This window comes from Barbus barbus (assembly GCF_936440315.1).
Source record: "Barbus barbus genome assembly, chromosome: 13".
Taxonomy (NCBI): domain Eukaryota; kingdom Metazoa; phylum Chordata; class Actinopteri; order Cypriniformes; family Cyprinidae; genus Barbus; species Barbus barbus.
In genome coordinates, this window is record NC_136741.1 from 26,951,341 (window position 1) to 26,973,699 (window position 22,359).

The window sequence follows — 22,359 nt, forward strand, 5'->3', positions numbered from 1 at the left end:
TGTCACTGGGGCAGTATCTTTTCAAAAGGTACATTTTGTAACTTATTTACTCCTAAACCCTGCATATTGGTACCTTAAAGGTACATATTATTACCTAAAGTGTACATAATAGTAGCTAAATACTACATATAAGTACCTTTTCAAAGTGACAGCTTTTGTACGTTTTATTATTATTATTTTTTTCTGAGTGTGACTGGTCACTATACTGAACAGCATATATCATAATCCTTATTATAGTCTTTATAACTATCTATTTATTGCTTCTAAATACAAGCTACTGGGCACCACAAACCAATAACATCAGTAACACTCATTTCTCATGCACAATAGAGCAAATAATTGTAGCACAAAAATAACAACATAGCCATTATAAAAAGGATAGATTTATTTAGAATTAGTCACATAATTTGCAAAGAGTAATCCTTTGACAATGAATCATCATTTGAAAGGCAGAAATCAATATATATTTACTATATACTTCACAGACACAACACTGACATCAAGTAAAGGAAAACAGGTACATCCAAGGTGTACAAAAAAACTGATGAAACTAATTCCAGGTTTCTCAGTTTCAGGTTTGGATCTAAATGGTAGTTGGATTTGAGATTCTTTACTGACACGGTTTTAGACCAAATTAGGTTTTATCTACAGCAAAATAAACAGGCCATTCAGCTACGATGGTCAAATCTACAGCAGTTCAAGCAATCGGTTAGGTTGTGAATGGAAAGCCTGGTGCACGTCAATGATGTACGCTGTACTAGATGTTTTGGGTTATTTGTACATGGCTTTATGAAGGTCTAGGGAAAATGAGCCTAGTTCTACAGAACTATATTTAATACTTGTTCATTTGCCTTGCTTCCATGTAAAAGGATGCTGTTTGAACCCGAAAAAACTCGTTTTTTGTTGTTGATTGCATCTTGCTATAGAAAACCTTCAACTCAGTCAAATGAAACATTCTTTGGAGACAGTCAGAGAGCAGATAGGAAATATACTCAGCAGTTTAAATTACAGCTCAAATGGATTCTGCTACATATAAAGTGCTTCGGTTTTTATATCTCTTGCCATCAGGGCTTTGATTTTTTTAGCAGTATTGGCTTATTCCTTTTGCCACACTGAGATTGAGATTCAAATGGCCCACCGATGTTAAAGAATACTCAAGCCCTACCGTCCCGTACTGACTTGTAGAGGTGTGTTCGACAAATCAGAAAGGAAAAGGAGAGCGAGAGGAATGGCACTTGAGGATGTCACCTCACACCTGACATGGACTTGACGATATTCATGGTACGACTCAGAGGAGAAGGAGGACAAGGGGATGTTGCTTTCCATCTGACGGATTGAAAATGGATTTCTTGGTTTTCCTAGCCCTTTCTCTGGGATGGAGCCAGGGACGTGTCCTGGTGTGCTTGTCCAGTGAAGGTGGACCAACCTGGTCATGTTTCTAACTCTGCCCCGGCCAATGGAATGACAAACACGGTGATGTCATCACCGGAGCCAAGTCTCTCATTGGGCAGCCGCCAGCCTCGCTCCTTCAGGACTCCACGTGAGCGCATCAGGAGGCCTTGTGCTGCTAAAGTGTACCTTTAAAAACATGAAATGACAAACACGCCATCAGCATTTGAACATTAACGTAAATGAAATATAACAAGAGGGCCTTGATGATGACAAGCTGTACACTGACATTTACTGGTCGAACTACTACAACACACCCGAATCAGCCAATTATCAACTCCTTTATATTGCTATCCTAACTATGCATAATTATATAAACTAACATTCAAAAGTTTTTTAAAGAAATTAAGACTTTTATTCAGAATGCACTAATTAAAAGTGACAGAAAAGACATTTATAATGTAACACAAGAGTCTTATTTCAAATAAAGAAAACTATGTATGTATTTAGGCTTTATATTTAATTATATTGTATCTTATTATATTTTATAATTATATAATGAAATTGTATCTAATAATATTTGAAATGATATAAAAAATAAATACATAATTGAAATCATATATATATATAAATCATTCAGAATAAATAATAAATTAAATTGTATTCATCAATTCAGCATTGATAATAACTGAGCACAAATCAGCATATTAGAATGATTTCTAAATGATCGTGTGAAACTGATGAAAATTCAGCTTTGCCATAACTTTAAATTAATGTTCAATATTTTAAGATTTAAGATTTTAAAAAAGTATTTTGAACTGCAATAACATTTCACAATATTACCATTTTTACTGTATTTTTGATCAAATAAAAGCTGCATTGGTAAGCATAAGAGACTTTCAAGACAAAAAAACTTTTGAATGGTAGTTAGTGTTTTATTATATGCATTTAGAAAATGTTCGTGAATGTGTGGAGAAAATGTGTACTGTCCATTATGTGATCGGGTCAGTGATGATGGAAACATCCAGCACTTACCTCAAGGGATCATTGGGCTCACAACCAGACAAGAAAGTCGATATTGCGTCAGCAACATCTCGGTCAGTTGTAACGTCCCATAGTCCATCACTACCCATGACCAGGACATCATCAGACCCATGTTTGTGCTCAGAGATGTTGTACACCTTGACCTAGATACGGGCGTGATATTATATTATTTTGATTCTATTATGCTTCATATGCCATATATTTTTAATTTACACAAAAACAGGTTTAAAATAACATGTAATGAAACATTTTGGGTAACCTGTCCATTTCAATCAAGAAGTGACTTAATAACTAGTAGCTATTTTAATGAGTAAATAAATGGCCTTGCATATAAATATCCAATAATATACTCACTTCTGGGCAGCAGGATAGGAAAGGTTTGATATGAATGTTGGAGTTGTACACTTTCAAGTCGTGATCCCCTAAACCACGTGTTACTCCAATAGTTGCCATGACTCGAGCCTAAGAGCACACAAACACACACACACTCACAGCTGGAGATTCATGTGCCATTAGTGCAAAAAGGTCCTTTTATATTCATGCAAACTTTATCAAACGAGACATTATTCTGGCCTACAACTGGCAGAACATTTTAGCAATTCCCATTTGCAACACCTCACTACTCCTGCTTTGTAATAAATAGCTGTGAAAACTGTGTGGAAAAAAGCTTCAGACACCTTCATTAGATTAAATGTTAGGTCTGTAACAAATGTTACTGCTATGCAGCTATAAATATAATCCATTTATAATCCATTTGAAGTTAAAAGAAGTAGAATTTTCCGCTTACCTTTTTCCCCTCCCCATAAATCAGCGGGAACTTGAGATCATCTTCTACAATTATCTTATATGCCCTGAAATAATAATAGGTAATGGTTATGTTTTATATATATGTACATAAAATAACAATTTATTTGATCAAATTAAGCCTGTTTAAGTTCATTTAGAATTACCAGCCAGTCATTGTGTGGTCTCTAAAAAGCATCTTCTTGCCGAGTTCATTGTGTTGGATACGTCTGGGGAATTCAATAGGTGTAAACTCATTCCCAAGCAGCTCCGGTTTGAGGAAGCCCTAGACAAAAACAGCACAAACGTGATGGAAGGGTTACAGAATGGAAGATCTAATAGAAATGGGGCAGACACAGTAAATGAATGAACAGGATTTAGAATGAAGCTAGAAATGGAATGGGAATTATATTAGGACAATAACACCAGATGACTCACCAGGTACTGTAGCCGCTGTCTTTCACTTTCTGGTGTGAATTCATTGGACATTGGGATGACCTCATTGTTTCGGACAATTATAGCTCTGTGGGAAAATTACATTGGGAATTTTACAAGTGTTTCTAAGCAGTTTATAAAAGACTTGACGGTATTGTCAATAGCAAGTTATATGTGCTATTTACAGTTCCATACAGTACTTTTACAGCAATTATTTTCTCATTTATTGCTAAAATCCCCAAGATAATCATCATGGGTAACTGTCAAAATAATTGAGTCATTTGGCCAACATCTTTGTAAAATTAACATGGAATGTACTGTTGCAATAACAGTAAAGCAGAAGACACATTGTCTCCTTAGAGACATATTTATGTCATCTTTTCATTTCAGGCAACAACAATTTCCTCCATAAGACAGACATTTCAGTGTTTACTGTCTGTGGCAAATATAATACAATGTCCTTTTGTAACAAAAATACATCACACTCAATAAACTCTTATGATATACAAGTTCACAGTTTAGAATTTGGATCTTGGCAAGATTATGGTCGACATTCAACCTCATTTATTTTGTATACTAAGCTTTTTAACCAAAATAGACCTTTTAAATTGCTAATATAACATGCAAATTTAATCGCTGTATCTTTTAAGTCCTCCTACCTGCTGTCTCCAGCATTTGCTACATAGAGTTTCCCCAACAAGTGAATAGCAATCAAGGCACAACAGCCGCCAGAGATGTTGTAAGATTCTTTATCCTTCTCTATCATGTCGTCCTATAGAGTGGGACACACAGACAGTTTGCTCACATCTACACAACATTCAGCAAAATCTCAAGATGAATTCTATGTTAAATGCCCAGTCTTAACATTTGTCTTAACATATGTGCCAACAAATAAAATAATACATTAATATATCACTGTTCAAATTGACAAATATATAGACATATTTAGAAATGTTTTTAATTCATCTAAAAAATGTTAGTTGAATGTCACAATAAAATAATAAATAATATACAATAATAACTTTAAATTGCATTTTTATAAACAAAAAACTTGACATTATCATAATTATTATTTGTTACATCTAATAACATGTAAACATGAATTAAATGAATGATTTCAAATGTCAATTTGAAAAATGATAAATTTATTTATTCACATTTGTATTTTTGAATAAATTGATCATTTCTTTATTTAATTTTGAATTGGTACACCTAGTCCTCCATAAAAACATCCAAAGGCTTATCTTATCTTTTACAGTTCTCACCATCTCTCTGAAGGCGGTCTCTATGATCCCCATCACCAGGCTCTCCACACTGATGTCTTTCTCCATGTGGAACCGCGGCTCATCCAGGAGCCCATCCTGCTCCTCTCCATCTAGGCAGGCCCCTTTCTTCGCCTCAGCCTGGAAGGGACTGCCGTTCTTAGCCAGACAGATAGGCGGAGGGTTGTTTTGATTTTCAAGAAGATGAGCCACATCACAAAGCCGCTCGCGGATGATACGTTGGAGAACTTTGGATGCCATGAGAGCAGCACCAGAGCCGGCGTGTCCATCAAACACTCCCCAGAAGTGCATGGGAATGCCTGTGGTGTCCTGAAGGGATGAGAAAGAGGACAAGGTGTGTCATTTCTGCACCATTAGCGGCATGAAACAGAATTGAAAAAACAATAACTTTGTTTCATTGTTCAAATAAACAGGAAACTTGTCTTATGCGCTTGGGTATATTATTATATTACAACCTGTATTCCGGAAATGTTGGGACGTTTTTTAAAATTTGAATAAAATTAAAACTAAAAGAATTTCAAAATATTATTCACAATAGAACATAGATAACACAACAAATGCTTAAACTGAGATTTTTTTATTTTATTTTATGCACAAAATGATCTCATTTCAAATTTGATGCCTGCTACAGGTCTCAAAATAGTTGGGACGGGGGCATGTTTACCATGGTGTAGCATCCCCTTTTCTTTTCAAAACTGTTTGAAGACGTCTGGGCATTGAGGTTATGAGTTTCTGGAGTTTGGGAGTTGGAATATAAAAAATTGCATGATATAAAAATATAATATATATAAATTTGAATGAAGTTATATAAATAAATGTAATATAAGTAAATACAATTAATTTAGTCAGACTATCAGGTAGCCTATCCCAAACTTATGCAATTGGGTACATTATATACAATATTAGATTATTTAAACAATTTATTTGAATGAATTTATTTAGTTATTTATTTGACTGTTTGTTTATATAATTGATTATTTGTAATAATTTATATAAATATATAAAATATAATTTAATATATACAAATATACAATATATCATAAATATAATATAAAGAAATATATGCAAGTTAAAAATATTATATATTATTATTATATAGTCAGAATTACTTTTGAAAAGATGCATTTTATTTTGATGCTTTTTAAGATGCTTCATAATGTTGTAGTAACAATGTCTACCAGTAGGGGGCTAATTGCTAACTAGATGAACCTTGACCTCTTGCTTCAAACAAACAGTGCAATGTTTTGAATGAGCCACAATGTTTCCACTCTTTAGGAGCTCAAAATACCAGTGGTTTACTTATAGCTGTCCTACAGCTGGAATAGGATATTTATAGGATATTAAATAAATATATATTTTTTAAATGACACGCTTCCCCTTTAATATTTTTCCATAGCAAAAGCTAGAAATTGAATAAACCAATCAAACTAGCAGATTATTCTGGGACTTATATCACTTATACAATTTAGAAAATGTTCCACAAAACAAATTGACACAATATACAAATCAGTATCAAAAAGCAGTGCAAGATGGCACAAAAACATGTAAAGCCTTTTGAAAACCACAGGGGGGCTCTGGACCCCTTCCATAGCTTTTCTAGAAACACTCTCCAATCTCAATTTCCTGTCATTACCTGTTGACGAGATTAACTCAGAGAGCTTACACTCGCTCATGTAAGATCAACAGCCAGCTGGCAAGGCCTGTGGCAGCAGCAAACGTTTGTGGCTGGATCTCTGATTCTTAAGAGCAAGAGGTCCAAGTCAAGTGAATATGTGGCCTTGCTATCCTTTTATCGGCCTGTTTGTCTGTATATAGACTCTTGCAGACAGGCAGTGCAGCAGATGATGGGATGATGTAATTGATTTAGAGGAGTTGAGAGGGGTATTAAGTGGGGGAGGGCAACGTCACGTGATGCAAGCAGAAGAGAGGAGAGAGGTCAGTGTCCTGGTTAACAACCCCGCGTGAGTAAACACTGCTGGAGATTACCAGTCCATTTCTGATTGTTGGAAACTACCCGCGATTCTGCGAATGAGATCTCGTCAATGAACTCAACTGTTTCTCCTATACATTAATGAGATTAAACAGAGAGCAAATGGCATCGCAATCATAACGCAAAATGATAATAAAACTCCCTAGCAATCATACAGCATCATGCTCAGAACACATTAGCAACACCAAAAATCTAGTTCTATACTTTTTACTGCCAAATAAACCAGATCAACCATTGCCTCATTTTTAAGTTATCATGTGCAATTTTATTAGTATATTAAATACTTGAACATAAGTGAGAAAGGTCAAAGTGGTCCTATTACTTGATTTAGTTTTTTGAGGTGTATTATCATGCTCAATTGTTCCATAAACACATTATTTTTCATTTGTTTTACATTATTGCAGCACCTCTTTTCCCAGTCTGTCTCAAACACACCAATTACTTCCCGTTTCGATGAAGCACCTCCCTCCGAAACACGAAATGTGTTCTGAGTGGTTAGCTGGCCCAGTGCATTGTGATTGGCTAACCGCTTAGAGTGAGTTCTGTAAATGTCGCACGGAGCCACACACGTGACATGCAGGGGGAAAAAAGTAAATCATGCGCACAATTTGCTAATTTGTTCCCTCGTTTTACTTAAAACGTGCACACAATTTACTAATTTGTTTCCTTGTTTTAAGTAAATTGTGTGCTCGATATAATTCGTTCCCTCATTTTAAGTAAATCGCGTGCACTAAATAATAATTAGTTTCTACTTCCTGTCTGCATTCTCATAAACCGATGTAGATACCTCTCACTTAAAATGATTCCATGCAATTATGCGATTCCAACGAATTATTTTATGCACTTGATTTACTTAAAGTGCGGAAACAAATGACTATATTGAGTGCACAATCTACTTAAAATGAGGGAATTAATGAGTAAATCATGTGCACGATTTAGTAAACCGAGGGAACGTATTAGTAAACCGAGGGAAAGAATTAGTAAATTGTCCACACGATTTAGTTAAACGAGGGAATGAATTAGTAAATCATGCGCACAATTTACTTTTTTTCATGCATGTCGCACGTGGGGGTCCGTACACCCAAGTGTGATGCTCACGACCAGCAAAGTGAAACCAAAACATTTTGATCGCCATCTGGTTGCTGACTGCAGTATACAGGTCCTTTTCAATAAATTAGCATATTGTGATAAAGTTCATTATTTTCTGTAATGTACTGATAAACATTAGACTTTCATATATTTTAGATTCATTACAACACAACTGAAGTAGTTCAAGCCTTTTATTGTTTTAATATTGATGATTTTGGCATACAGCTCATGAAAACCCAAAATTCCTATCTCAAAAAATTAGCATATCATGAAAAGGTTCTCTAAACGAGCTATTAACCTAATCATCTGAATCAACTAATTAACTCTAAACACCTGCAAAAGATTCCTGAGGCTTTTAAAAACTCCCAGCCTGGTTCATTACTCAAAACCGCAATCATGGGTAAGACTGCCGACCTGACTGCTGTCCAGAAGGCCATCATTGACACCCTCAAGCAAGAGGGTAAGACACAGAAAGAAATTTCTGAACGAATAGGCTGTTCCCAGAGTGCTGTATCAAGGCACCTCAGTGGGAAGTCTGTGGGAAGGAAAAAGTGTGGCAGAAAACGCAGCACAACGAGAAGAGGTGACCGGACCCTGAGGAAGATTGTGGAGAAGGACCGATTCCAGACCTTGGGGGACCTGCGGAAGCAGTGGACTGAGTCTGGAGTAGAAACATCCAGAGCCACCGTGTACAGGCGTGTGCAGGAAATGGGCTACAGGTGCCGCATTCCCCAGGTCAAGCCACTTTTGAACCAGAAACAGCGGCAGAAGCGCCTGACCTGGGCTACAGAGAAGCAGCACTGCAAATTTTGCATGTCATTCGGAAATCAAGGTGCCAGAGTCTGGAGGAAGACTGGGGAGAGGGAAATGCCAAAATGCCTGAAGTCCAGTGTCAAGTACCCACAGTCAGTGATGGTCTGGGGTGCCATGTCAGCTGCTGGTGTTGGTCCACTGTGTTTTATCAAGGGCATGGTCAATGCAGCTAGCTATCAGGAGATTTTGGAGCACTTCATGCTTCCATGTGCTGAAAAGCTTTATGGAGATGAAGATTTCATTTTTCAGCACGACCTGGCACCTGCTCACAGTGCCAAAACCACTGGTAAATGGTTTACTGACCATGGTATTACTGTGCTCAATTGGCCTGCCAACTCTCCTGACCTGAACCCCATAGAGAATCTGTGGGATATTGTGAAGAGAAAGTTGAGAGACGCAAGACCCAACACTCTGGATGAGCTTAAGGCCGCTATCGGAGCATCCTGGGCCTCCATAACACCTCAGCAGTGCCACAGGCTGATTGCCTCCATGCCACGCCGCATTGAAGCAGTCATTTCTGCAAAAGGATTCCCGACCAAGTATTGAGTGCATAACTGAACATAATTATTTGAAGGTTGACTTTTTTTTGTATTAAAAACACTTTTCTTTTATTGGTCGGATGAAATATGCTAATTTTTTGAGATAGGAATTTTGGGTTTTCATGAGCTGTATGCCAAAATCATCAATATTAAAACAATAAAAGGCTTGAACTACTTCAGTTGTGTTGTAATGAATCTAAAATATATGAAAGTCTAATGTTTATCAGTACATTACAGAAAATAATGAACTTTATCACGATATGCTAATTGTTTGAAAAGGACCTGTAGATGTCTAGATCATAAACCCCGCCCTCTCCATGTAAACAAATGGGACGTGAGCCAAATCATCAAATTACACTTCAATTAAATTTTTCCCAAAGATGGTTTCAGTCATTTTTGGTGGTTCTTGCCATGCTAAAAAATAAGTTAAAGTGTTCATTTTTCTAACCAGTTTGCTTTTAGTTAGTTATTTAATGGCGTAAAAATGGGGTGTGGTGTCATGATTGTGAGCTTGCGATTGGGTCTGCAGGAGTGTGGGCGGGACTTTGATAGCTCGGCTCCACCTCACGATCACTAATGTGAGGCTCCACTGAGCAGACTCTGGTTCCAAATGTCGTAATTTTCGCAAGATGACAGGACCATACTGAGATGTTTTGGCTTCAGTGTTCGTCCACCTTAGGAAGGCCAAACAAAGGGGTTTTGGTGAAAAAAACAGCGTCTCTTTGACATGGTGACAACACGCTACTAAAGCAGTTCTTCTTCGTTGTATTCTCTAGCGAAGCTTGACCAGGCCTCACCCCATTTTTTGCGAATTGCACTGTAGTCCGAATAAGTGTTTGTTTTAGTTCTTCAAAAGTGTTTACTGTTAAAGAGAATATCTCTTAGAATGGACTTTGAGCTTTGTAACATTGTGGACCTTTTTTTATTCTCAAACAGAAACATTACACACTAAAGTTTTAAAAACGAGAAAAGCATAATAGGACCCTTTTAAGAGAGAGGAATGTAACAGGGAGGATCGCACAATACCAAAGCCTCTGAACAGACGCCACAATCCTCCTTATTCAGTTGTCAATGCAATATTATCTAAGAGGTCGTTTTCCACTTTTGCACTGGATTACATGTTATTATGGGGTAAGATGGACGTAAGGGTCAGACTGCGGATGAGGATCAGAGAGATCGGTCTTATGCCCGCATACAAACACAAACACACTTTGAAGGTCATAAGTCCAGGATTGGTGAAAACACTGCCTAGACCACATCACATGATCAAAACTCTCACAAGGAAAAAAAGTAGTTTCACTTCAACATGCTTGCTGAGACACAAAGGCCTTTTGAATGTCAGCTTGTATTAGAAACTTCAGCTTCATTTATCATTTATATAAACTCGCAATTCTACCATTTTTCTTGCAATTGTGAGTATATATTTTGCAATTCTGATTTCTTTTCTCAGAACTGTGAGATATAAACTCGCAATTATGAGTTATAAAGTCCAATTATGAGAGGAAAAAAGGACTATTTTCTTACAAATGTTGGTTTATATCATGCAATTCTGACTTTATAAGTCACAATTATGAGTTTCTATCACTCAATTCTGAGAAAAAAGGAGATGTAAACTCGCAATTGTGAGAATAAAAGTCTGAATTGTTAGTATGCCTATATTACCTTTCATAATGATCACCAAGGGGCTCGGTTCAGAATTGAACTTTGGTATATTTCAAGGACTTCATTGTTCTGTAATGTAGTTTCAATGGGCCTCATTTATCAATCTAACGTAGAAACGAGTGCAGATCCATGCGCACAAATCAACTTACGATTCATGTGTGATTCATGAGACATTTGTCTGGCACCAATCTCATCATACGAATGATCGCACGTTGATAAATGTGGCAGCAGAAAACAATCGTCGTTTGAATATCACGCCCCTAAAAACACCCCCGTTTAGAAGCCTCGCCCCTAGAGTTTACGACACGGAGAAACTAAACCCGGCCAAAAGGAGGAAGTAATCTCATTAAAGAGAAATTAGTTGTAATATTATATATTCAATAATACATTTTGCTGTAATGTAATGTAATACAGCATACAAGCAAAACTGAAATGGCATTGGGCTCACGAGCCTGTCTCATTCCACAAGAATCCAAATGTTTCCATTTTTGCCATATTTGTAATATTTAGTTGCTAAACTATTATTCATTATGTAGCCTAAGGCTTTATACTTCACTCATGTTCTAATATCCGTGTAAAATCCTTCAAATGCGCAAAAATTTAGTTGGGCGCTGCACGTTGATTTTACAGCAGGCCTTTTAAAATAAACAGTGTAAATAAACTTTTTGGTTTACTGCATTTTAGTTTGATGATGAATGGCTGAAATGTCAGGCAATGCTAGAACTAATGTTTGTGTGTGCGTGAGGTACCTGTGCGATCAGATGGATTAAATCAAATAAAGATATAAAGAAAAGAAATACAATGCATTAAGAGTGTAACAAAAATGAGCGTAGCCTATACTTGTTGCAGTTCTTTTCCTTTTTGTTTGTTAATTATAAAATATATAAATATATTATATCATGTATTTCGTGTAGTCTTATTTATTTTATTGCTTTTATAGACATAATTTCTGTTTTTCTCCTTTCACAGAGGCGCTGCAGGTGCGTGATGCGACGATGTGTGAATCCTCATGGTCTGTGGTTTAAGCTGCTATTCGTGCATATAAAGCTAAAGCCCTGAATAAAACAAAAAACAAAAGACATTCTGATCTTAATGGTCAGAGATCGACTAATGAGCTTCATGTCAGTCAGGAAAATAACCTAAATGGTCAAAATGCTGTCGTTCTACAATACTCCAGGCTAAAAAAACTTGCGCACACGAACTGAGACCAGACGTGAGATTTGATCATAGCCACCGCTCACAACCATATTTATAAATTCCAAGTTTTGCATTGAAACAACCGTAGTACGCCCACTTTTCTGTCGTATGTTAATTTCGTAAACGAGGCCCAATATGCCAGGCCATCCAAGTATATCTGGATTTTCTTTAGATTTAGATTAGGTTTCAGCAACAGATGCCTGAACTCAATGGGATCTCCAGGATCAGTGAGTTCAGTGCTCTGTCAGCAAGCTAAATCTTTCATAATCTTACCTGAGACCAGTTTTGCCCAGCTCAATTGATCCACAACAGTTCCATTAAAAATTAGGGATCTTTTTATAGATGTTTCAGTGGATTCATAAATATTAATACCAAGAATTGAAGCGCAGTGAAGACTCGCATTACCATTGATTTCAATAGAGTTTGGCATAAGCAATATTTTCATGCAAACAACAGTCTATATCCTGCATTGGTATTTTCAGGATGTAGTGTCTAAAACTTACTTACCCCACTGTCCTCCAGTAACATAGAGTAGCGCTGCTGCTTACTACTTATCTTCCTGATATACAACAGGTCACAGGAAGCCTGGTCTTCATTCAGCATGCTCTTCCCAGCATTTATCACCCTGAAAGAGAGACCAAATCACTTAATCATTTATTAAAGGGATAGTTCACCCAAAAATAAAAATTCTGTCATGATTTACTCACCCTCAAGTAGTTCCAAACCTGTATGAATGTCTTTGTTCGGCTGAAAACAAAGGAAGATATTCTGAAGAACGTGGGACACAGAGCAGTTCTGGGGCCCCATTGACTTGCATAGTATTTTTTTCCTACTATGGAAGTCAATGGTGCCCCAAAACAGCCTGGTTACAAACGTTCTTCAAAATATCTTCCTTTGTGTTCGGCAGAACAAAGACATTCATACAGGTTTGGAACTACATGAGGGTGAGTAAATGATGACAGAATTTTTATTTTTGGGTGAACTATCCCTTTAAAAAACAGCAATATTGTGAAATATCATTACAATTTAAAGTAACTACTTTGTATTTGAGTTTGTTTTAAAATGTAATTTATTCCTGTGACGCAAAGCTGAATTTTCAGCATCATAACTCCTGTTTTCGGTGTCACACGATCCTTCAGAAATCAGTCTAATATGCTGCTCAAGAAACATTTCTTATTATTATCAGTGTTGAAAACAATTGTGCTGCTTAATAATTTTTTGCGAAACATTATCCTTTTTTTCCCCAGAATTCTTTGATGAATAGAAAGTTCAAAAGAACAGCATTTATTTAAATATATTATTTTTCATTATACTAAGTTGGATAGAGTTAGCTTTAAACAGTCTAAATAATGCTACCGTATGGAGCTTTAAAATGTAAGGATTTCATTTACCACAGAAGAGAGGGAAAAGAGTACCCCTGAATGACAGTAATCTGACCCACCAGGCAGAGCTGGTCTGGGCTAGCAAACCTGATCCATATATAGAAGGCATAAAGTGAGAGATTAATGCATTTTATACCAGAGTCTAAAAGAACAAAAGATGTCAGAGGGTTCGTGATCAGTGCTACGCTGCAATTCTGCACAGTATAGTCTCATAAATTGTAGTATAAAGAGTGCATGTTCTTTAATGATGAGAAAAACATGTAAAGTTTGCCTCGTCAGCTGCGAGCATGAAAAAAAAAATGGTTTCACATAGAGACCAGGTAATGTATGATGCAGTGAGCGTCACAATGATCTTCGCTGTTAGCTGCAACCATGCGTCAAAAATAAACAGCTAAACAATTCCACACAAATACTGTATATATATATATATCTTGAATAGTCTGACAGATCCAAAGCAGAAATATTTATTGGAAATGACTAAACAATAAGCCCTTATCCCTATTTGTAGGTGCAACTAATTGTTTAATAACTTTCAGATTTGAGAACACCTATTATGCAGCTAAATATCACTTCTAGTATGACGACAGTCTAACATGAAGAGAAACATAAAGCCATTATTTCCCAAATCTGGATTATAAAAAGCCATTCTCTTCCTAATCTGATGAGAGCAGTAAGATGCTTCAGGCCAAGATGAGCCAGCAGACCTGACGAGATATTTAGAAATGTTAGGGGTCTTTTCGTCAAAAGTTTGTGACTATTATTCAATATTTCTTCAACAAATGGAACACTAAGCAATTAAAAAGTCCAGACTGATTATTTAAGCTCTGACAATAGAAAATAATCAAAAGCATTACCAGAAAGCAGGCCAGTCTAGATATACAACAAACAAGTTGACGCATCATCTATTGCTAATGATTTTTAAACAATATAGCCACAATAAGTATAATATTGTATCAATATTGATTTTCTGTAAAGCTGCTTAGAAACACTATGTATTGTGAATAGCACAATACAAATACATGTAAACTGAATTCTACAACATGTGGTTTTACGTTTAGATTCAGCTGATAAAGTCCCACTATAAGCTCCTTTCAAAAGAGGAAGTGTCTCCTTGCAGCAAGTTCCTTCTTCTGAAGTCACTTCACTTCTGCCACATTAGGTTTCAAAAGAGTACAATTTCTTTAAAATGAAAGTAACACTTAAAATGGAAAATAGTGATTTTCAAGAGAAGCACAACCATTCGTGTACTGTAAAGGAAGCAGAACTAAAGTCACTGTCTGTGGAAAATGAGTAGAGCAATGAGCTAAAGCCACAAACGGAACCATTTATTAGCAAGACATTTACACCAGACAAAAATTAGTCAGAACTAGCATTTCTCGGGTGACTTTGGACAATTGTTGTTTTTCTTGAGAAGAGCAGTCAGTATTCCTTGTGCTGAGGATCCCCATTTCTAACATTAGAAAGGGGCTGAAGTTAATTTTTATGAATATGAATATGTTAACAGTTTATGCAGGACACATTTAGTGCAAATTGATTTGTGAAACCATCACAATCAAAAAAATAAATAAATCAAGGTTTGGTTGGTTAGTATGGGCCTGCTGGTGGAATGGTAGAACTACAGGAAAAAGCATTTCTCTCCATTGACGGCTATTAAAAATTAGTTGTATATTTTGAAAAATATATTTCTTGGAAACGTCGCACATTTTGGTCGATTTTTTCACTAGTGAATGTATTATGATTTTACTGAGTGATTCATTACATGGCATTTTAAAAACTGAACCCAGAATGTTGTGCGCTAAATAGTCAACTCCAAATGAGAACAAAATCATGTTTCTTCACATTTAAAAAGTCAAGCATTGGCTGGATAGCATGAACCAGGAATGGTGGAATTACAGGAAAAAAATTCTAAATTAGTCATATATTATGAAAAAATGAAATATTTATAGAAACATATAAAATCATACATTTTGGTAAATGTTTTGCTAGTGAACATATTATGATTTTACCGAGTGATTCATTACATGGCATTTAAAAAACTGAAGCTGGTATTGTGTGTAAATACCAAATGAGAACAATATCATGTTTCACATCATTGATCTAACACTCTCAGAAGAGTTTCAATAATGCATCTTCAGGCTAGACTATATAAACATAACGTCTTCATTTAACAACATTCAAATGTCCATTTTATCAGTCACATAGCTGAGTTAGCATAATCATTGTCACACAGGAAATGTGTGCTCAACAAATATCCTTCCTCATGCAATAAAAACGACTGTAGAGTATTCTTAATCAAACCCAATAATCACTTTCTGTGTCTTTTTAAAGGAAGATTACTATGTGCATTATATAATTGTGTATAGTTTTATCTTCACATAGCTAAGAACTCAGGAGAGGGATACAGCTTCAAGAAAACCTGATGAGTAATTCTTCACCTCCACCCACTGTGTTTAAGAATAGAGAATAAATGAAATCCTTTTTATGGCACCGTGTATCTTGACTTGTGCCTGCTGACTTAGTCAGTTGTGACGTAGATTAAGAAATCTAAAAAGCAGAGAAACTAAAGTATATAACATTATTTGGATAATTAATATTGTTTGCACTGACCCCTCCTTTAATAGCCGCACAGAAATGTGTCACATAAACCGTTCAGGTCAAACTGAAATGATTTTTGAATGGGATTCTTCAATGCAAAAGTGCATGCTTTCAAAACGGACTAGGTTTTACCATACAAATTAAACAAAGAGCAGTGTGTCAACATGCTAAAGATATCAAAACTGAAACATGAAAGGGAAAAAATCTAGATAACCAAGTCTAACTCACTAATTTACTAGTTGGATGTTGGGCGACTGAATGACCAGTATCAACGCATCCCTACAGAAAACCAAACATTATAATTCACTTGCAGTCATACATTTATTGACAGGAACTCATGTATTGTGGCATGGGTGCTTGCTGCAGCATGAATCTGTTTTAACTTCGCCAGCTAGGCAACAACATGTTCATAGAAAGCCAATCTTCTTGATCCAGAGTGAATTACTCAGCAATATATTATAGATAATAAGTGTGTGTGTGTGTGTGTGTGTGTGTGTGTGTGAAATTAAGTGTAAAAGAGTCTATGGTGCTGCCATTAATCTAAAGTCTTAAGAGTCTGTCAGAATTTAAAAAGGACTTTTCACTCTCATATTGTTACAAACCTGTTAAAAAATAAAAAATAATTTTCGGGAACAGCAAAGGAAAAATTCTGAAGAATTGTGCTGGCTGCAATTACAATGAAACTTCAAAAAGTGTGCAAAAGCACTATAAAGGTATTATAACCTATGCTTTTATGCTGTAGTCTTATGAAACCTTACAATATAGCATGTGTGTGAAACACATATTTAAAACATATACAGTATAAAGTATATTTTACAACACTATTTTGAATGATTCATTTATGAATCTAACTGATCTGACTCTCAACCCCCTGATTCAATGGTCTGGTTAACAGCTGGTTAAGTTATCAATAGACTTTAGTCAGGATAGAGCCATATTTCATTTTTGACAGGAATGAAAAGAAGGCTGTGAGTAACAGAAATCTAGTGCATTCAATGGAAAATTATATTTAACAACAATGATGATCATTTAAGGACATGTCTTTCAGAAAAAGCTTTCAGTAAACAAATACTCCATAAACTGTTTTGAGAGTTAGAATTACATGATCTATGACCTTTATATAGTGTGTGCCATTGTAAAAAAGGCCTCATAGCCTCGTTTTCATTCGTTAAATTCGATAAGGCATCTAAATTAAGATCTATGAAGCTTGTATTTTGGTGTATTTAGTCTGTCTTCAAAACATATCACAGAACATATATAGAACACTTCCATGATACTTTATAGTGCTTTTGCATCTTTACAGCTTCAGTTCTCAATTAATTGAAATTGCATGGAAAACAGCTAGTATACAGTCTTCTTGTGTTTTTCTAGTTGCATATTTTATTCTGAAATACAGCACATTAGAACTAAAATTCTTGTTCTGTCTCGCGGTCAGTGTCTGCGCTTGCTTGGCCATTTGTTGTGAAAAAATAAGGAAAGTGTGTCCAGCTAAGTTCAATTAGTATTTTGTTAGATGGGTATAAAATAAAGCTTAGTTTACCGCGGCAGCGGTCACAGCAGTTGTCGTGTGAAGTCCTCCTCGTGTGATGACCGAACAGTGTAAAGACCATCGACTCTACCGTGCGACTCCACCGGGCTGGGACACCGGCAAAGGATATAAGTATCGCTTTTGATTTCTCCTCTTTTCTACTACTTGTTTCAGTTTTTATAACCATTTCTTACTATGTGTAAGTAAGTTGTTGTTTTTAGCATGTGTGTTTGGCAGTGTTATTTTTTAGCATTACTCTAAACTATTTGTGATTTGTATTTGTTATCTATTTTAATTTTAGTTAAATAATGTCTGAATTATTTTTTATTCCAATACTTTTGGAGGGCACTAGTATTGGAACAGTAAAGACAAAATTGCTCTGTTGGTTGTGGAGTCAAGACATTTACAAATATGATTAAAAGATGAATATGAGACAAAACTACAGAATGTCACATTTTTTTATTGGTGATTCAACACAGATGTTTTACCAGCTAAGTATTGGAACAGTTGCCTCACAGGTCTTTCTAAGTGATCAGCTTTGTCCTGTTGCATTAATTATTCACATATTAAAAGCAGGGAATGTGTCGTAGCAGTTATATCACAGGTGTGCCTTAGGCTGGCCACAATAAAAGGCCACTCTAAAATGTGCAGTTTTATCACACAGCACAATGCCACAGATGTCGCAAGTTTTGAGGGAGCGTGCAATTGGCATGCTGACTGCAGGAATGTCCACCAGAGCTGTTGCCCGTGAATTGAATGTTCATTTCTCTACCTTAAGCCATCTCCAAAGGTGTTTCAGAGAATTTGGCAGTACATCCAAACGGCCTCGCAACCGCAAATCATGTGTAACCACACCAGCCCAGGACCTTCACATCCAGCATCTTCACCTCCAAGATCGTCTGAGACCACCCACCCGGACAGCTGCTGCAACAATCGGTTTGCATAAGCAAAGAATTTCTGCACAAACTGTCTCAGGGAAGCTCATCTGCATGCTCGTCGTTCTCATCGGGGTCTCGACCTGACTGCAGTTCGTCGTCGTAACCGACTTGAGTGGGCAAATGCTCACATTCGATGGCGTCTGGCACTTTGGAGAGGTGTTCTCTCCACGGATGAATCCCGGTTTTCACTGTAAAGGGCAGATGGCAGACAGCGTGTATGGCGTCGTCGTGTGGGTGAGCGGTTTGCTGATGTCAACGTTGTGGATCGAGTGGCCCATGGTGGCGGTGGGGTTATTGTATGAGCAGGCATATGTTATGGACAACGAACACCGGTGCATTTTATTGATGGCATTTTGAATGCACAGAGATACCGTGACGAGATTCTGAGGCTCATTGTTGTGCCATCCATCCACGACCATCACCTCATGTTGCAGCATGATAATGCACGGCCCCATGTTGCAAGGATCTGTACACAATTCCTGGAAGCTGAAAACATCCCAGTTCTTGCATGGCCAGCATACTCACCAGACATGTCACCCATTGAGCATGTTTGGGATGCTCTGGATCGGCGTATACGACCACGTGTTCCAGTTCCTGCCAATGTCCAGCAACTTTGCACAGCCATTGAAGAGGAGTGGACCAACATTCCACAGGCCACAATCAACAACCTGATCAGATGTGTTGCACTGCGTGAGGCAAATGGTGGTCACACCAGATACTGACTGGTTTTCGGACCCCCCCGGAACCTCCCAATACAGTAAAACTGCACATTTTAGAGTGGCCTTTTATTGTGGTATAATTATAGTAATAAATAATAATAATAACTAAAAGTGATTGTGACGACTGTTTCACTTGTGGACTTGAACTTGCTGCTGAAAATGATCACTATCAATGTTCGCTAAAACCTTTTGCATTTACCTTTACCTTTGTTTGTTAGCGTGTGTGTGACCAGCTACAAAGTCTGTTTGTTTCGCCACTTGAGAGAATGCACTCAGTTTCAAATGCTGTCATCACACGGCCTCAAATAAAGTTCTCCTCTTGTACTGTAGTTAATAATAGATTAAATAACCAGAGGCTAACAGGGCTTTTTTCAGTATCAGCAACCTGTTCTCTCTCAGTCTCTCTTCCTTCAACTAGCTCCTCCAATGGGCTCAGAGAAGGTCTATGTTACATAAATATTACAATTTTTCCAAACAACCTAACATTATATTCATTAATTTGATGGTATGACTCAAAGACTGCATCATCATCCTGGCTTTAATCTTGGCAACCGTTCGCAAGTATGGCCTTGATCTTCACTCAACAGACCACGGCTGATGAAAGTCAGGGTTCCCATACCTTTTGACCATGACTTATCTGACTTAATACTTTTCTATGACTTAACACACACACACACACACACACACACACACACACAAATCACAAAATAAAATACACTGCAGTTTTTTTTAAATGTATCCACTGATAATGCAGTTCTAATTTTGCTAAAAATGTTTTAGAAAAAATGTATTATTTACAATTTGAGTCTTTTATCACCCATTAATGATATTCACCTACAGTATATCAATGCGTGACATTACTGTAACTTTTTTGCTCATGTCTTAAATAAATTATATTATTTTTCATCTTTAATAATAAATATTATACAATTATACAAAATATGATATTATAAAAAAATCTACAATTAGAAATACTTAAATGTATTAAAATGTAATAAAATGACTAGAAATTCTTATAAGTTGATAATTATTTTATTTTCCTAACTAGACTCAAGATTTAGTTTTAGGCCTGGAATCAGGCATTTGCAGGTTTTTAACACTGTGTTCTCTCAGCTGCAGAGGCACTCTCCTTCCTGTACTGTGGTAAAGATGCATTCAATGAGTACTACAGTATCCTATGGATAGAAGCTACGCATATAACCTGACATATGCAGCATTTTCATGTTTAAATGTAATGATTAGTTCAGCAAACTGTAAGCTACGTCATCAGTGCAGGTATAAGGCATTCCGGTGAAAACATTCCAGCTGACTCTAGAACGCTGGGAGGAGGATGAGGAGGATGAGCCATTGCCCTTGGTTGTGTTAGGATTGACATATAACCTTCCTGGGCAATGACGTCACTCCAGCCTTATCGTTTTAACCCACTATCGATTAGACAAAAACGCACGACTCACTCCGCGTATCCTGTTCGCCAGGGCAGCCTGCTGTCTCTCTTGAGCGCGATGACAGGTCTGGTCGCGTGCTCGGTGGAGTACTGCAGCAGCTCCGGTGTCAGGTCCAGAAACTCGGGTCTGTTGTAGGGGAAGCGCTGCGGCAGTCCGTCAGTGCCGCCGTTCTGCGCGGATCCGTGCTGCTGCTGCTGATGGTGGTGGTGGTGGCCGTGCGGGATCATTCCGCCCACCAGCGAGGACATGGCATTTTTAACTTTGCTTATCATCGCAATAAAATATGTGCCATCAGCGGCGCGCGAAGAAAGCTAATCTTTAACGATGCGACGCTATACGAGTCCAGCAGCAAAAACAAAACGCACAAACGCGTACAGTGGTTCAGTCGCGATGCAGGAAGCGATTGACCCCATGTGACGATTTGACAGAGAATGTTTTCCTCATCGAAAAAATCCTCTCCCTGCAGAGTGCGTATCATCACCCGAGAGGCTTATATCCGCCTATAGCACGGAAGATGCTGTATGCTGTAGCACTCTCAGCCGACCAGCCAGTGAATGTACACAGCGAATTTTTGCGGATTTTAATTATATTAATAATAATAGTAGTAGTAGTTAATCTACCAACTGTCATTAGCGCAATATAAATTAATAATAATTTGAAACATTGTTTAAACACATTTTTTTATTAATAAAATAATATTTCATTAATAAAAAGTATGCAAGAATACTTTTGTTCTTGTAATATATATATATATATAATATATATATATATATATATATATATAACAAAAATGTTTATAGGCTACATGTTTTCATTAATATTGCATTACTAATATTTTCATATTTATTAATTATGAAGTCAATTCATGATTTTTAATTGTTTTTGTCTTTTCAAGGATAATAATAATAATAACAATAATAAAATGTAAATGTAAGGTTAATTTCAGGATGAAATCTGTCAAGGTTCTCACAACTGTCATTAGCACATTACAAATTATTAATTAAAAAAAATAACTTTTTTTCATTAATGGAATGCAGTTTTCATTAATAAAAATGTGTAAAAACATTTTGTTATTGTAATATATATGTAACTTTGAAAAAACTATCAATGGAACTGTTGGGTGAGTAATGACTTTTTTTTTCTTTTTTTTTTTTCTTTTTTGTGAACTATCCCTAGACAGAATACACAGAATACACGATACACTCTCTCTTATGGCAGTAACAGGCTATAAAACTTCAGTTTCCCGCTTTAAATGATGTAAAAGTATATAGGGAGGTTGTATTTTTGTAAGGGACTGGATTTAAGATTTTAGACAGACAGTCAGATAGATAGATAGATAGATAGATAGATAGATAGATAGATAGACAGACAGACAGACAGATAGATAGATAGATAGATAGATAGATAGATAGATAGATAGATAGATAGATAGATAGATAGATAGATAGATAGATAGATAGATAGATAGATAGATCGATTACAGATGTTTTTGTTTGCTTTTTTTTTTTTTAAGTGTACTGTCCCTTTA

General features: G+C 36.5%; 1 protein-coding gene across 1 annotated transcript; it reads right to left on the bottom strand.

The window, feature by feature from the left end:
* Positions 1–363: 363 nt before the first annotated feature.
* LOC306878861 (protein phosphatase 1H-like) lies at positions 364–21,383 on the bottom strand. Its single transcript, XM_079431435.1, has 10 exons — positions 20,841–21,383; positions 12,732–12,849; positions 4,917–5,243; positions 4,311–4,423; positions 3,655–3,739; positions 3,384–3,502; positions 3,221–3,284; positions 2,788–2,895; positions 2,425–2,576; positions 364–1,578 (listed from the first exon to the last, which is right to left on the bottom strand). The coding sequence occupies exons 1-10, from the start codon at positions 21,101–21,103 to the stop codon at positions 1,431–1,433; spliced, it is 1,497 nt and encodes a 498-aa protein (XP_079287561.1). The 5' UTR covers positions 21,104–21,383; the 3' UTR covers positions 364–1,430.
* Between the last annotated feature and the right edge of the window lie 976 nt (positions 21,384–22,359).